The sequence below is a fragment of the Prionailurus bengalensis genome, chromosome A3 (assembly GCF_016509475.1).
Source record: "Prionailurus bengalensis isolate Pbe53 chromosome A3, Fcat_Pben_1.1_paternal_pri, whole genome shotgun sequence".
Classification (NCBI taxonomy): Eukaryota; Metazoa; Chordata; class Mammalia; order Carnivora; family Felidae; genus Prionailurus; species Prionailurus bengalensis.
The window spans coordinates 18714789-18731553 of NC_057354.1; the positions used below are offsets into that span (position 1 = coordinate 18714789).

Here is a 16765-nt window from a genome sequence, read left to right on the forward strand (position 1 = left end):
TTTGAGAGAGAGAGAGAGAGAGAGAGAGAGAGACAGACAGACAGACAGACATACAGCGAGCAGGGAAGGGGCAGAGAAAGAAGGAGACACAGAATCTGAAGCAGGCTCCAGGCTCTGGGCTGTCAGCGCAGAGCCCAACATGTGGCTCGAACTCATGAGCCATGAGATCATGACCTGAGCCAAAGTCTGATGCTTAACCGACTGAGCCACCCAGGTACCCCTAAAAGATGTAGTTTTCTTGTTGAAAGTCAAACCAGCTGATTGTTGGTGCTGCCTGAAGATACATGAGAGCAAAGATGTGGGGAGATAAAGCAGCACACTGAGATTGTCCCTGCATCCTTGTCATCCAGTGATGCCACTTTTATTTAGGAGCATATTTGAACAGAACTTTTGTGTATCAGCATGAGAAATGCCATTCTGGGTAAGAACTGTGTGCCTAGGATCTAGAGGTATTTTGTGGGGACACCACTGTTGTTGCCTGTACTAGACATGGGGCTTAGATTTTAGCACATAACAACTCCTTGAGAGTTGTTTTTTCACATGCAATTTTTGTATATGGTAACGGTGGCTTGGTGTGGCTCCACAAGGGCAAAGGCAGACACAAAGTATGTCCTGGTTGCCACTGTCTCCCCAAGACCTGGCACATGAGGAGCTAGCACGTGATAGGAATTCAGTAAATGTTGAACAGATCCATGCATTCAAACTTCATAATGCTCTTTCGTATGAAGCATGCATTGGGAAACTAACAAGCTCGTTTCTCTCTTTCACAGTTGTCAGGTTTAAAAGTTCTGAATCACTCTCCAATGTCTGATGCCTCTGTCAATTTTGACTACAAATCCCCCTCCCCATTTGGCCATGGCACTGATCAGGAAGAGAAGATCGAAGATGTTGCCAGTCACTGTCTGCCTCAGAAGGACCTGTATGCTGCTGAAGAGGAAGCTGAGACCCTTTTTCCTAGGAAAATGACGTCCCATAACGGGATGGAGGACAGTGGAGGAGGAGGCACCGGAGTAAAGAAGAAAAGGAAGAAAAAGGACCCGGGAGAGCAAGAGGGGGCAGCGAAGGGAAGCAAGGACAGGGAGCCCAAGCCAAAGAGGAAGCGAGAGCCTAGAGAGCCAAAGGAAGCCCGGAAGACCAAGGAGCCCAAGAGGGCCAAGGAGCCCAAGGAGCCCAAGCAGAAGGATGGAGTCAAGAAAGCACGGAAGCCCCGGGAGGCCTCAGGTACCAAGGAGGCCAAAGAGAAGAGGAGTGGCGTGGACTCTGCAGCCAGGACGAAGTCCAAGAAAGCCAGGTGCGTGTCCCTTTCTGCCCGCGTGGAGCACTTGGCTCTGCCTGCACACAAAGGTTTGCTTTGGGCCTTCCTCTAGCCCACAGACATAACTTTACCGCTCTCATCCAAAATGAGCTACTCTCCCCTCCTAAGAGAGAAAGATAACCTTAAAACTGGCCCTGCAATTTCTGGCCATTCCTTTTGGATTAAGAAGAATTAAAATACTGTCACACACAAAGGGTGTAAGGGAAGGGACGTCAGAGGTGTGACGCAGGGCTGGCAGAGGTTTGGGGGACGGCAGCAGTGTGGAGTGGCAGAGGGGCAGCTGGTAGGAGGTGCCCGGACCTGGGAATTCGTGTGCGGGCAGTCCGGGAGAGCTGTGCACAGACAGGGAACACCTGCTCAGCCTCCTGCAGCCACAAGCTCTCTAGTGTGGGACTGCTCCTGGTCCATTTCTCTCCCTCTGTGTCTAACACAGTGCCTGATGCGTCAACAGGTGCTTGGGAAATGAGGAGTGAAAGAGACTAGTGGAGACCACAGTGACTGTAGAGAGATCGGAGGGTGTGGGTACACATTCACTGCAGGGTGGGTGGTAAGGGTCCTGGTTAGAGATCCCATCAGGATCCAGATGTACTCTTCACTCCGTATTGGTCACCTGTATACAAATGGAATGGTTTTCATCTTGTCTCTTTCTAAATTCTTTGTGGAGAACATTATATTTAAGCTTTCTGAGGAAATGTGAAACAAAAAATACATAATCTGTATATACTTAAAAGGAATTTAAGGAATTTAAGTTTCTAAAACCTAAGTGCAGTGGCAGGATGTAGACCAGGAGCACCCATAAAAGCACAAAGACTGGTATGAACACTCACATAAAGTAATTAGACCATCAGACCCGTGTGGGGTCAGGCATTTAGGAAGTAAGCTTTAAAGAGAAGAAAGCATTTTGGGTGATTTGTGCTGCAACAAGGAATTTACTATATGGTTCAGTTAATTTTCAGAAGGAAAGTTTGTTGGGAGCAGATGGTTAATTTCATAATCCAAGTGCAAACTGCCTTATAATATTCATTCCCTTCTGCCCCACAGGGGGTTTTATCTTTTGTCCATGGGAAAGGCTTGAGGGGGATCCTGGGGGGATGTAGTTTACAGACAGTGGACCTAAAGTACCTTACAGAAGGTCAAGAGAGGCATGTAAAAATCAGGATTCTCACAAAGGGAAACTTATGGGCTGTTTCTCAGTGAACCCAGTGAGCATGCTCTGATCTCTGATGCGTGTGTGAGGTAGCATGGTGAGTCTCTGTCTTCTGCCATAATTTTCATCTGCAAGTTGCTTGGGAGAAGCAGAAGGGGTTCTTCAGGGAGCTAGCACATGTGAGGGAGAATCAGATGTGAGCTAGTGGGGTGGCTTAGAGAACAAAGAGGAGTCCCTGAGTCCTTAGAATTGGGGTAACTGGAGGAGGGTTCTCACAGCTTTGCTGAGGACTCTGGTTGGTTTGTAGAAGGCCATAGAACGCCATAGGTATCTGAGCTCACTAGCTCTGGTCTCTGGTACTTACCTGCTTAAAGGACTTCTGTGTGGGCTGTGAAACAAGGGAATAAGTATGTAGACGTTGCTGTAAATTCCATTTGGGGGCCATAAGAGGCATTTCACAACAGAAGTTTGGGTGTCATATGTGTGTACCAATACTAAGGGAACCTGATTGTGATCAATTATAAGTGACGTGGAGAAGTGCTTGGTAGTCTTTTCAGGGGCTGCTAACTTCTGACATCAGAAGACACCCTTTGCGAGGATGTTGATAGAGCTGGTTATCTCTCAGCAGTGTGGGCAAGTTACATGAGGGTTTCTTTTGATTTGGGGACCTGTGTAAGACTGACTTGTAATAGAGAATCCTTATGTAGCTTGGTAGGATTCTGTACTGGTGAGCCTTTCATTTCTTGTTCTTTTTGTATTTATTGCTTTGGTTCCTTTAATTAAAGAAATTAAAGATCCCACTAGTCAACAGAAGCAGTTTTAATTATGAAAGGACATTAATTAAAAAATTATGTTGGCAATTCTCAGTTTTTTTGTGCTCTTTGATTTATTCTCTTGCAGATTGGCTCAAGTACATGTTTTGATTAGCCCTGGATCATACTTGGTGGTTGCAAATCATTCACTGAATGCTTGGATTATCGTAGGAGCTCCACAGTTAATTTGAGGGCTCCCAGCCCTTTCTGCCTTCAGTCCCTCTTGCCAGCTTCCACCTGGCTCATCTTTCTGAAGTACTTGCTGTAATCTTATTTCTGTTTTTAGTTGGAAAAGGTGGTGAATCAAATGCCTTCATCCTCTGTCTTCCTTCCAAATCAGTTTGGAAGTAGTCAGCAGAGATGGAGGTGCGGTGATCAGCTTTCTTAACTGTAAACTGGATTGAAGAACCTCCACCAGCTGTGGCTGGACATGAGCTGCTTTTTCCTCCCTTTGGTTGAGTTTTTCCACCAGAACTGCAGGCACTGAAGCCTGGAGCACGTGCTGGGGCAGGTATGCTCTGTGCCGTTTCCCAGTCTCTCCAGTCCGGTCCCTGATCAGAGAAGTGGGAGGAGTTTGAAGAAGGGTTGAAAATATGTTGCCAGTAATAGTCCTTCCTTGGGAGTAAAACGTGGGCACTGGGAAATGGGATATCCTCATATCCTCTAACTTTTGAAACTTCTGATTGCTCCTACTGCTTCCAGGACAGAATCCAGACTCCTTTTTCTGTTATTCAAACCCTTTGGGGTCTGACCCCTCCCTCACTTCTCTGACAACAGACCTCACTAGCTAGACTGCTCTTCCTGGCCCTTAAAGACACTTGACTTGTTTCTCCTGGGTTGCTCTGGCTGGTTCTCCCAACATTTTGCCCCTGTGTTTCTCCCAGTATCCCAAGTCCTTTCCATTTCCAGGTCTGAACGCAAGTCCCAGTTCTCCCAAGAGCTTCCCCAGACCAGTGTGCTGGCATGTCCCTTCTTCCATAGCACTTGGAGCCTTGCTCCCCATTGTAAATCAGAGACTTTTACTCCTGGGAAAACTAAAGGAGAGCTAGTCTAACCTGTTGTACTGCAGCCGGGGAAAGGGGGGACTCACTGAGAAGTGTCTTGCTTACAAGGGTGTGTCATAAACTCGGACCTCTGCTCATACATTTCCCTCTTGGAAGGTGCCTCTCGATTAGAAACTGTCATCGTCCTGTGTGTATGACTTGTCTCATCAGCATCAGTTAAATGTCTAGGGTCAGGGCCACTATACTTTGTGTCTTTTATGCTCTCAGGAGTCAGTCACTAGAGGTTTATCAGGTTGTTGGACACATTGAGTTTATATATTTATATATTATATATGTAACATATACTTTGCATATTTATAAACTACATATAACACATATATATTCTATTTATGTATTTAATTTGTTTTCCTAGAACAAATAGAGCTCTTCCTGTAAATAAGACCATATAAGATATAACTCTCATTGTTAAATAATTGTAGGTGGTGTCTCAATTTTAACTAAAGAAGTGAACATTTTATTTTTTAATTTATTTTTATTAAAAAAATTTTTTTTAACACTTAGTCATTTCTGAGAGACAGAGACAGAGCATGAGCAGGGGAGGGGCAGAGAGAGAGGGAGACACAGAACCGGAAGCAGGCTCCAGGCCCAGAGCTGTCAGCACAGAGCCCCATGTGGGGCTCAATCCCACAAACCTGTGAGATCATGACCTGAGCTGAAGTTGGACGCTTAACCGACTAAGCTACCCACGTGCCTCTTATTTTTTTATTTTATTTTCTTAGCACAAGCAGGGAGAGGGGCAGAGAGAGAAGGGGAGAGAACCTCAAGCAGGCTCCACACTTAGCTCAGAGCCCGATTCAGGGCTTGATCCTGCAATCTTGGGATCATGACCTGAGCCGAAATCAAGAGCCGGATGCTCAACCAACTGAGCCACCCAGGCACCCCAAGAAATGAACATTTTAAAAGAAACTTGTCTAAGGCACAGAGCTAATGAGCAGCACTGTTAGGATTTGACTCTGGGCTCCCACTGTTTTCTCCTTCAGCTCTGCACCTATTTATGCCTCACAAGGGGATGTCGGGAATGGAAAGCAGTGGGGAGATTCCAGTGTCAGAGAAATTGGTTTTTTATTTGTAGGACACAGCCCTTCTGTAGAATTTCATTTTGCACACTGCACAATGCCCTCTAATCCTCTAAAGACTAAAGTGGCTCCAGCTTTTCCCTGTGCAGTTTCTCTTGCACTTGAGCCAGCAAGTAGATAACTGGACATGTTTCCTGTTTTAAACAAGTGATCGTCTAACAGATTTTCCTTTTCAAGGATGACATTAATAGTGATGAATATTCATTTACTGAATACAGGATAAAAGTCTGACATGCCCAAGTAAGAGAGGCAAGAAGCTTTTTTTTTTTTTTGAACGACCATCTCTTCCTTTCCCTTCAAATTATATTGGAGAGTGAGCACAATTCACTTCTTTATTGTATAAAACTTAAGCAAGAAAGCTCTTCCAGGAAGCCAAGTTAGGCTGTTGTTTCCCTGACTCTGAAATTTAAATTCCACTTAGTATAGATTATTTACTTTTACTGTTTTTTAGTTACAACCCCTTTTCCCAAAGAGGAAGGGACCACTGGCATAAGAAGACACACAGACAAAGATACACATGTGTGTGTACATACAAACATATACACAGACCTATACATAGGTAGACACACAGGGCCTGTATAGCTGCAGCAAAGGGATCAGAAAGGTAGGCAAGTGTCAGGTCAGATCCTGGGGCATCATATGATGTTGATAGTGCTTTGGGAAAATACTTTGGTATTAGAAAAGCACCATGGCAGTTCCTTAGGGAGGCCAAAGAAATTTCTCACTGAGAAACATTACATGATGTAATGGATACTGTCCTCAACAACAGTTTTGGGCTCCAGTGCTTCTGTGTGCCTTTGAATTTCATATTTCTCTTTCTTGAAATAGCCTTTAGTAAAAGCTTCATGGCATTAAAGCACGGCTCAGTGAGCAGGAAAGACGACCCATTCCAGTGTGTGTGAAGCTGTCTGGTGTTCTTACTTCGTGTCTAGGGAGGAGTGCCTGAATAGTAGGTCGATAGCCCTTTAGGCTGCACTCTCTTAAATCAGAAGCTAGGCATTTTGATTGAGCTGGAGGTTGCTGTTGTAAGCTAGAGTCTTCTTAAGTGTTGGTATTCATTTTGTTGGTTGAAGGCAGAGCAAGCTTTGGAATTTCTACACATGTCAGGATGGTTTATATTCTCTCTTGAAAGTCAAGAAACTAATCAGCAAGCTGGTCTAAGTGGAGGAACATCTACTTGGGTCTCTGATGCTCAGCCTTTGCTGTGCCAAAGGAATCACCTGGACAGCTTGTTAGAAAAGTAGATTCCCAGACTACATCCCCAGAGAGGTTGATTTATTAGGTCTGAGGTGGACCCAGGAATCTGTAATCGAAAAGCCTGCCAGATAATTAGAGTGTGCTTGGTTCTTAGAACATCCTTTGAGACACAGTTGAGAGATTCCTGGGAAAATGGAGCGTATTTTCATTTTTTAAAAGTTTATTTGTTTATTTTGAGAGAGAGAGAGAGCGCGCGCATGTGTGCGCACGAGTGGGGGAGGGGCAGAGCGAGAAGGAGATAGAATCCCAAGCATTGTCAGCATGGAGCCCATCGCGGGGCTCGAATTCGTGAACTGTGAGATCATGACCTGAGCCAAAGTTGGACGCTTAACCGACTGAACCACCCAGGCGCCCTGGAGCATATTTACATTTTTTTTTAATTTAACATCTGTTAGGAATGGAAAACCAAAAAGAGGAAAAGAGATGGATGGTGTGATTAACCCTACGAAGTAATAAGAAATACATGTATCGGTTTCTGCCCTGGTTGCTGGCACAGAGCTCCTGAGACCCTTGTACTTTCCTGAGTGATAAGAATACTTGTCTTCTCTCATATCCTAGTATTTTGTCTTTGATGCAACTATGACACAGGGCTCCTGAAACTGTTGTAATCGTCCAAGTGGTAAGAACACCACTTGTAATCGTCCAAGTGGTAAGCATCCCTTGTTCGGATACTTGTCTCTGATCCTGTTCCTGACACAGGGCACCCATACCCTTGTAAATTCCTAAGTGATAGGAACACTAGGAGCATCTTTTGTTCTAGTGAGATGACTCTGGGTGGGCTCCTGGGTGGGGGCTGATCACCAGAAAGACCAAGCAGGAGTAGAAGCTTGGAGTTTTCAGTCCCACCCCTCATTATCCAGAGAAGGGAGAGGGGCTGGAGGCGGGGTTAATAATTGATCATGCCTATGTGAGGAAGCCTCCATTAAAAAAATCCCAATAGTAGGGGGTGTGGGGAGCTTTCAGGTGAGTGAACACATCCACATGCCTGGCACACCTCAGCTCCGCACCTCAGCTCCTCACCTCCTGTGCTCAGAATCCTCCCAGACTTGGCCCTGTGTATCTCCTCCTCTGGCTATTCCTCTGTATCTTTTGTTGTATCCTTTAATAGACTGGTAAACGGAAGTGTTTCCCTGAGTTCTGTGAGCCTCTCTAGCAAAGCCATCAAACCTGAGGAGGGGGTCATTGCACCCTCCAGTAGATAGTGTTGGTCAGGAAAGCAGGAAACCTGGGCTTGTGACTGGTGTCTGAAGTGGGAGGGTAGGTGGGTGCAGTGTTGAGGTGCTGAACTCTGGACCTGTGGAATCTGGTGCCGTTCAGGTAGACAATGTCAGAATTGAGTTGAATTCTCCGACACCCTGCTGGTGTCTGAGAATTGCTTGTTGGTAGGAGTTGTTTTGTTTTTTGTTTTTTCCCCCAAAACAAACCCCAGGTTTCGGGCCGCAGATTTTACCCCCCATTTGTTTTGGCTTGTCAAGAGCCAACAGAGCAGAATGTTTTTCTCCCAAATCCAGTAAGTTTAGTAGCACCCTGGAAGAAAGGTTTTGCCTTTTCAGATTTTCTTCTTTGACGGTTGCTTCTAGAAAGTTAAGCCCAGATCTTCTGATTATATAACCATGTGAGCTCTGAGTCAGCTGACGCTGTGATGCAGAAAGGGCAGTAAAATTCAGTCAGCTCAGCTCTCCCTCTCTATTTGAAGGTCAAATCACCTGTCTTTGTTAAGAGTGAAGATCTTTATTGAAGCTGGGCTTATTAGGCTTAGGAATGTGTATTAACAGAATTATTTCTGTTGAGGGAATTGCTTTTATATTCTGATCAATTATTAGAAGAAAGAAGACAAATGTGAAGACAAGTATGAGTTCTGAGTAGAGACCTGTGGTTGGAACCGGCTAGGTTTTTTTGTGATGTAGGGAGGATATGTGAATAAGAATGGCAGAGACCCACCTGAGGCTTTGGACCAGGTCTCCATTCCCATTCTTCTGAGAGCACCTGGAGCGCTTACTCTAATCCCCGGGGCTTTGTAAATTAGGGTTGGGTATGTAGTGGACTTTGACCTGATCCGAAAGAAAACAGTTACTCAATAATAACGCTTGATGAATACCTGCTTATTTATTTATTCAGTGTATTTTTAGTGCCTCCTGTGTGCCTTGCTTTATTTGTGAGTACTTCTGGTGGGAGTGGGATAGTGGAGGAAGGAAGGTGTCACAGGCACATCATCTTTGAGCTCTATCACTGAAGTGCTATCACGAGTTAGAGTCTTGCAGGTGTTCAAAAAACAGGTAAAAAGAAACAAAGAATGTAGTATAACTGTATACAGAATAGCTGAAAGGATTTGGCGGATTAAGAGTGTTTCAGTTGTGGTCCAGGGAGTCCCTTGGACATGGTGAGTATTGAGCCAGGTATTAAAGGAATTAATAGTGAGAAAAGATTTAAAGCAAAAAGACCAAAAGACATTTAAATAAATGTTCTTTGGGGGGCTTCCGTTTCTTTTTTTTTTTTCTGCATTTACTTTTATTTGCATTTATTTTATGCTGAATTTATTCCCAGGCCATAAGTTTTTGTTTCTTCACTTTCTTCTGGGATATCTTTTTATTCTTTGCAACCTCCTCTTCTGGTTCAGGGGCAGTCTGCTCTCTTTTTCAGCGAGAATCATCTCAGTGTGGCAAGGAGATGTAAATTCTGTACCACATCTTGGAGGCTTCGTTCCTGGATGCGCTCAATGGCCAGAGAATCTGCATCTAAACCCTTATGTCCGCATTACTCTCTGCATTTTTAAGCATGTGCAGTAAAAATTCAGCAGTTTTTGGGCCACCAGCCCTGTGTCCAGCCCCACTGTTGCGGCCTGCGCACACCTACCACCTCCGCCATCGTAGCGCCAGAATGGCATGCGTTGTTTCTATAAAGTGACATCCTTCAGATACTTGTGGCTTTTTTCAGATGTGCATACCCTGGATGGCCTGGGCAGTTTCACCCGCATTCTTAAAGTGAACACAAAGATTTTAATCTCTTGATTTGCATGATTTTGTAGGGTTTTTTGGGTCAAGTGAATAGCAAACAATTTTCAGAGATCACCTCAGGCTGCTTACGGGAAGAGGAAGTGTGTTGGCTCCTGGGAGAATTCATAGAGGGGGTTGGGCTTCTAGGTTTAAGATGGCCACCAGGCATACTTTTATTTTCATTTCCTAACCAAATAATAACAACGAAACAACAGGAAGGGCAGAGGGAAATAAACCCTTAAAGATGAGAGATGTGAATTTTTGGGTATCATACTGGTGGATAAATGCTGTGGGGGAGTCCCAACTCAGAGTCCATGCAGGAGCTGTTTGTAGCAGAGGTAGAAATGCTTCTTCCTCACAAGGGACCTGGCAGCTTTGGAGAAGGAACGGGAGGCAGGCCAGAAATGGATGTGATGATGAAGGGACTGCCTATAGAATGAGTGGTCGTATGGCACCAGCTCCAGGCTGAAGTCAGGTAGTTACTCTAAAGATACTAAGCCTTTGCCCTGGGGATAGTCTGGGACTCCCAAGTGGACACTCCCACAGATGAGAAGGGAGACTCATGAGCTACTGCTCTTTCCCTGTCCATACCCTAAAAGGGGACAAGAGGGGCTGCCAGGCCCTAAAAGGGGACAAGAGTTCTACGCCAGGCCCCTCATTCAGGGATGAGACATGATCTCACCAGTCACCTGTATTATCAGCCTCATTCATTTGAAATAGGAACAATCCACCAAAGATTGTGAGACCGCAGAGGAAAACTGAGCAACAAAGAAGAGGAAAAAGGAATGATGAGCAGAACCATTGTCCTCATAAGAAAGAAGTCCAGGAAGAAAAAACTTGCGAAGATTTTAAGTTAGCATCCTCAGATTCAAGATGATATTTTGTCTGCAAAACCAGGATGAGTTAGGAAACAGGAGCAGTCAGAAAACAAGAAACAATTAGTGAAAATTTAAAACATATTGCCTAAACTAAAAGAATTCAACAAAAAGAGCAGAGGAAAGAGTAGGGGAGGTATGTTAGATCTAAATTAATCAGCTTTCATATCAGGATGTCACCAGGTATTGCTTGCTGTTGATAAAGAACTAGAGGCATGAACATATGGGAGTTAGGGTGGTATCATTCGAAGGCAGTTCACTCTGGAACGTGGGATTTGGTGCAAGTAGGGATGGCTTGTCATTTGAAACCCTTCTACATTTTTTGAAGTTTTATTTTCATTTGCTTTTACAACTTTTAATAAGGTTACTTAAAAATTTTTATTAATGTTTATTTTCATTTTTGAGAGAAAGAGAGAGCATGAGCGGGGGAGGAGCAGAGAGAGAGGGAGACATTGAATCTGAAACAGGCTCCAGGCTCTGAGCTGTCAGTACAGAGCCCAACACGGCGCTCAAACTCACAAACTGCGAGATCATGACCTGAGCTGAAGTCGGATGCTTAATGGGTGCCCCAAGATTACTTTTTGAAACTCTGCCTTTTCATCTTATAAGTATATAACTTTTTCTTTTTTTTTCAGTTTTTACTAGGATAACATCACAAACTAGGATGATTGTTTTGATGGTGCTAATGATGCAGTTAAAGGGACTGAGGACAGGGTAGATTTTCTTCTCATTTTGTCTACAGCTGACCACATCTGTATTGGAACAATTAGTTCTGTGTATTTATTTTTTGTTTAACCAGTATCTTCACAGTCTGTGCCCAATTTGGTTCTCTGTGTATAGACTGAACTAACATGGGCATTTAATAAAAGTTGAAGTAAGTGTGCAGATGGGCTCTTTGGGCATAATGTCCATGTTTTCAGATTGTACTTCTGGGAAGAGGATCAGAGCCTGTGGCAAGGCCTGGGCTGGAAGCTTCTCTGAAGGGTTGTTCCTGGAGAGGAGGTGGTTCCTGGGCTGTACTCCCCAGCCACGTGCATGTCTGTGAAGGCAGTAACTAGCATCACGTGCTGTTTTCAGTTCTGAATTTGGGAATTATGGCAACTCACTGTGGCAATAACTGATTTTTCCTGCTGACTTTGATGGATATTTTATAAGATTTAATTTAAAAATGGGATGATGAGTCAGTCATTTTGAAATAATGGGGTTTGATAGATAAAAATTTTAATACCTGGAATCTATGGGGGCAGAGTAATCTATGGCTCACAGTAAGACAATGTTGTGACATATACCCAGATCTTTCTCCTCATCCTTGGATCCAGCGCTCTGTTTCTAACTCTCAATTCTAGTGAAGAAACCTGGAGGTTGGGGATCGAAGATGAGGCTGGGAGGAAAGTTTGAGAAAGACTTGTCTGTGTAGGGCTTTAGTGGAATTTTCTATAAGTAGTTATTATAATGTAATTTCCTATTTGGAAGGCCCCTAAATTAACCATTTTCCTAATACAAACTACTAGAAAGTGAAGATGTATAAATCTTCTTGGCTGATGAAGCCGTTTAGAAGATAGCATGAGAACTTCGGGGCGAGGCCGGCTCTAAAGTGGATATAAGTTTTATTGTAAAATCAAATATGATTTTTGTTATTAAAAATAAGTGCTTTGAGCCTCAAAAATCTTATCTGCCATTTTTCTTTTCTGTCCTTGCAAGTTTTAGTTTGTTCTAACTCTGAAAGCTAGAAAAGAGGATTACAAAAATAAAATTGCTTTGATTCAGCCTCCAGTGCCATTAAGTGGTGAGAGTATTAGGCCTTTGTATTATTCAGAACTCCCTTGGTTACAAGTGACATAAACCCAACTTGGATTAACTTAAGTTAAAAAAAAATAACAAAGGGGTTCACGAGCTTAAGGAATCAGAACCGGGAGGTATAATTGAGGATTCCACCAATGTTCTTTGTCTCCAGTCCTCCCCTGCACCTCTCTTCATCCTTGGCAACTGGTTTTCTTCTCGTGGTTGAATTGTGGCTGCCTGAAACTATGGGCCCACAGCTTAACAACCTTATGACCTAGAAGGTAAAAGATTCATTTTCCAAAGCACTCCTGCCAGAAATTATTACCTCTTTATTGAAGGACTCCCAAGTTGGCTTGGCTGGGTCATATGTCCATCTTTGGACCAATCACTGTGGTAGAAGGAATAGGATACCATAGCCAGCCTGACCTTCCACCCACTCTTATAGTCAGGAGGGTCCATATTGGTTATCAGCAAAAAGTTGCTGATCAAACAGTATCCACTTCAGCCATGGAATAGGTGTATTTCAAAATAAATATATTTATATATATGTTTTTTCGTGAAGCTTTTGAGAATAAGGTGCATATGTCATTGCCTTTTGATCCCTAAATACTCCAGTGTGTCTTTCGTAAGAGTAAGGCCATGTTCTTACATAATCATTGTCTAGTTGCTGCTTTTGTTCGCTTGGAACTAATAAGCAATATGTGGGGAGACGCTTTAAGATCATGCAAAAATCCTGCTCATCTTTACATTGTTCTCCCTAGATGATCCTGGACTGTACTCATCTTTCCTGCAGTGATTATAAAATGATTTTCCAACCCCACACTTCCTCTGCATTCGTCATTTGGGTTCTGTAGTAAGCAAGGACTCCCTCTTCTCCCTCATTTATTCATTATCTATCTATCCATTACTGGTATGTATTCCTATTGTTTTCAGTGACTTACAATTCATTACTGTCCTTAGTTACTTTGGTGTTCAGATGGTCCCAGTTTTAACCAACAAGAACTCTTTAAGCTGACTCCTGTGTCTTTTTGCCATGCTGCCTTCATTTTTTTGAGTATACCCTACTTTCTGACATAGCAAGATGTTTCAGGCTCATCTTTTATCTTCTCTACCTTAGCTTTGGAATCACCTGTTTCTCTAAGGAACTTTGGTATTAGAAACCAAGATCCGAGTGCTAGGTGTGCACATTGCTAATGGGGCATCTTCACTTTTCAGCTCTTTGAGCTGTCAAGGCAAAAAATACATACACGTGTGTACATAGACATCTCTGTACATGCACATATGTATGCACACCTATATGCACATACACATATATTCATAATACATGTGTGCACATTTATGTACATGTGTTCATATATGTATACTTATTTTAGAAAACCTGAGTTCACACTGATGTCTCCAGTTTAGATTCATGCCGTATTATCTTCCTTGTTTTACAGCATATTTACATCTTCCCTCTTCCTCCGTGAGAACTTCCCTGGCTAATCACATCAACACATTTACTCATTTGCTTAATCCTGTATCACATCTAAAATGGTTTCAAAATTGCTTCACCCATATGCCTACCAAAAAGTTCAGGATTTTTTCACTGTTCCAAAAGCTAAGAGTACATAGTCAAATACAGTTGACCCTTGAACGACACGGGTTTGAACTGCATGGGTTCACTTGTATGCAGACTTTTTTCTAATAAATACAGTGCAGTACTGTAAATGTATTTTCCTTAACATTTTATTAGTAACATTTTCTCTAGCTTACTTTATTGTAAGAATGTAGTATATAATACATATAACATACAAAATATGTGTTAATTCACAGTTTATGTTGTCAGTAAGGCTTCTCTGGTCAACAGTAGGCTACTAGTAGTTAAGTTTTTGAGGAGTGAAATGTTACACAAACCTTTTTGACTGAACAGGGATTGGTGCTCCTAACACCTGTATTATTTAAGGGTCAGCTCTGTTGTGTTCATAATTAATGAGATTTTCCCCCTCCATTCAATGTGGTTATGTTATTTGTTTGAAATACTTGGATTCATTTGTTTCAGCTTGTTTTCATCTTTAATTTTTTTATTTTTTAATATGTAGAATTTAACATGCTTCCAAAAGTCAAATTTTTATAAAAAGATTGATTCTCTGAGAAATATCATTCACTTCCTGTATCCCATCTAACCATCTCTTATGGATGATCATTGTTTTTTGGTTCATCGTTCCTGTGTTTCTTTTAAAAATATAAATAGATAGGGGCACCTGGGTGGCTTAGTCGGTTGGGCATCTGATTTTGGCTCAGGTCATGATCTCATGGTTCGTGAGTTTGAGCCGCACATCAGGCTCTGTGTTGACAGCATGGAGCCAGCTTGGGATTCTCTCTCTCCACACGTCTGTCTCTGCCCCTCTCTGATTTGTGCTTTCTCTCTCTCTCAAAATAAATACATAAACTTTAAAAATACATAGATATATTCATGTTTTCTTACTCTTTTTTCTTCCCCAAAATGTAGCATTTATACTCTTTAGCACTTTCCTTTTTCACTTAGCATTGTAGCTTAGAAATGATTCCATATTCTGATCAGTTGGAGTCTTAATGGTTTTTAGAGCTACATAGTACTCCATTGTAACTGTCCTACTTTATTCAGTCACATTTCATCATGTACATTATTTTTATTAATTTGCACTTGCTGCAGTGAGTAACCTCATGCATATATTTTTTCATATTGTTGGAGGTGTATCTTTGGAGTGTATTCCTAGAAATGGAATTGCTAGATCAAAGGGTATATATATCATACATAGTTTTTTTACATATTGTTTGACCACTGTTTTTGAAGAACCTGGAACTTCAGGGAGCAAACAAGCTTTCATGGACCAAATCCATCCATAGATAGAGCCATTTAGAGGTTAAATGTCTTCATTTGATAAAATCTCAAGCATAAAGTTTTCAAAAGTTATTCCAAAGAGGGAAAAAACACATTTCATGTAGTCTTCCTAGAGGATGAATTCAGGTGATATTTTCTTGTGTCCTGTTTGAAAATCCCATTTATAAGCTTACAAAGAATCTTTTCTCCCTGATACTTGTCTTTATCAGAAGAGCTCCAAGAAGAAGTTTTGGAACTCGAAATTGATTGTGTTGCCAAAGGTAACCTACAGAAAATCACTTTGGTAGAGTATCTTCTTATTTATCCACAAATAAGCAAGCAGGGTTCACCAGTCATTGGACACATATTTGAGAAGATGTTCCCTCTACTCCATACTACACCCAGTTTCTGGCTAGGAAAATCTACTAGTGCCTAGTAGTGCCTACTAGGCTTGACTTTGAAAGTGCCTCACTGTGACTCCTCCTTACTTTTGTTATTTAATGTGATTCTGAAAAATGGAAGGCAGATGTGAAATATATACAAGTCTTCTAGTAAAGATTCATATTTTGAGGAGGTTCTCTTCCTTAATTATGGCTTGAGCTTGGTTTAGTTTGAGTATGAGTTTGTGTTTGAATGCAGCTGAGTAGTTTTGAGTGTGTGTGTTTGTAAGATTAAACATATAGACATAGTTTTCTAATATAATGAAGTTATATTTAGTAGGTAAAATTGATTTCAAATGTGGGGAGAAAGGATTTCAGATTATCTAGGAGATTAAATGGGGCCCTGCTCATGTGATTATTATGATGACTCTTAGTATATTAATCAGTTATGTTTAAATCTGTGTCCAAAAAATTAAGGAGAAAACTTTTTTTTAATGTTTTTTTTTTAATGTGTTTTTTTTAACATTTATTTTGAGACAGAGAGAGACAGAGCATGAATAGGGGAGGGTCAGAGAGAGAGGGAGACACAGAATCTGAAACAGACTCCAGGCTCTGAGCTGTCAGCACAGAGCCCGATGTGGGGCTTGAACTCATGGACTGCGAGATCATGACCTGAGCCGAAGTCGGACGCTTAACCAACTGAGCCACCCAGGCGCCCCTTTAATGTTTATTTTTGAGAGCGACAGAGCGCGAGTGGGGGAGGGGCAGAAAGCGAGGGAGACACAGAATCCAAAGCAGGCTCCAGACTCTGAGCTGTCAGCACAGAGGCGGAAATGGGGCTCGAACTCAAGAACCATGAGGCCATGACCTGAGGCAAAGTTGGATGCTTAACTGACTGAGCCACCCAGGCGCCCCCCCCCCTTTTTTTAAAAATAGCACAAGGTGGGGCGCCTGGGTGGCGCAGTCGGTTGGGCGTCCGACTTCAGCCAGGTCACGATCTCGCGGTCCGTGAGTTCGAGCCCTGCGTCGGGCTCTGGGCTGATGGCTCGGAGCCTGGAGCCTGTTTCCGACTGTCTCCCTCTCTCTCTGCCCCTCCCCCCTTCATGCTCTGTCTCTCTCTGTCCCAAAAATAAATAAAAAACGTTGAAAAAAAAATTAAAAAAAAAATAGCACAAGGCTTATTTTGTTAAGGGATCCATTTTAAAAAACTGTCAACGACTAT

The 16765-nt window shown here is 42.6% G+C and overlaps 1 protein-coding gene across 4 annotated transcripts in view; it reads left to right on the top strand.

Annotated features, from left to right (window-relative positions):
• Positions 1–16765, top strand: part of CHD6 (chromodomain helicase DNA binding protein 6) — a 204432-nt gene that overhangs the window by 66447 nt on the left and 121220 nt on the right. For all 4 annotated transcript variants that reach the window (XM_043602363.1, XM_043602366.1, XM_043602365.1 and 1 more), the window contains one exon: positions 771–1291. In XM_043602363.1, the coding sequence (XP_043458298.1) occupies positions 771–1291 (521 nt within the window). The remainder of the gene's footprint in view (positions 1–770; positions 1292–16765) is intronic.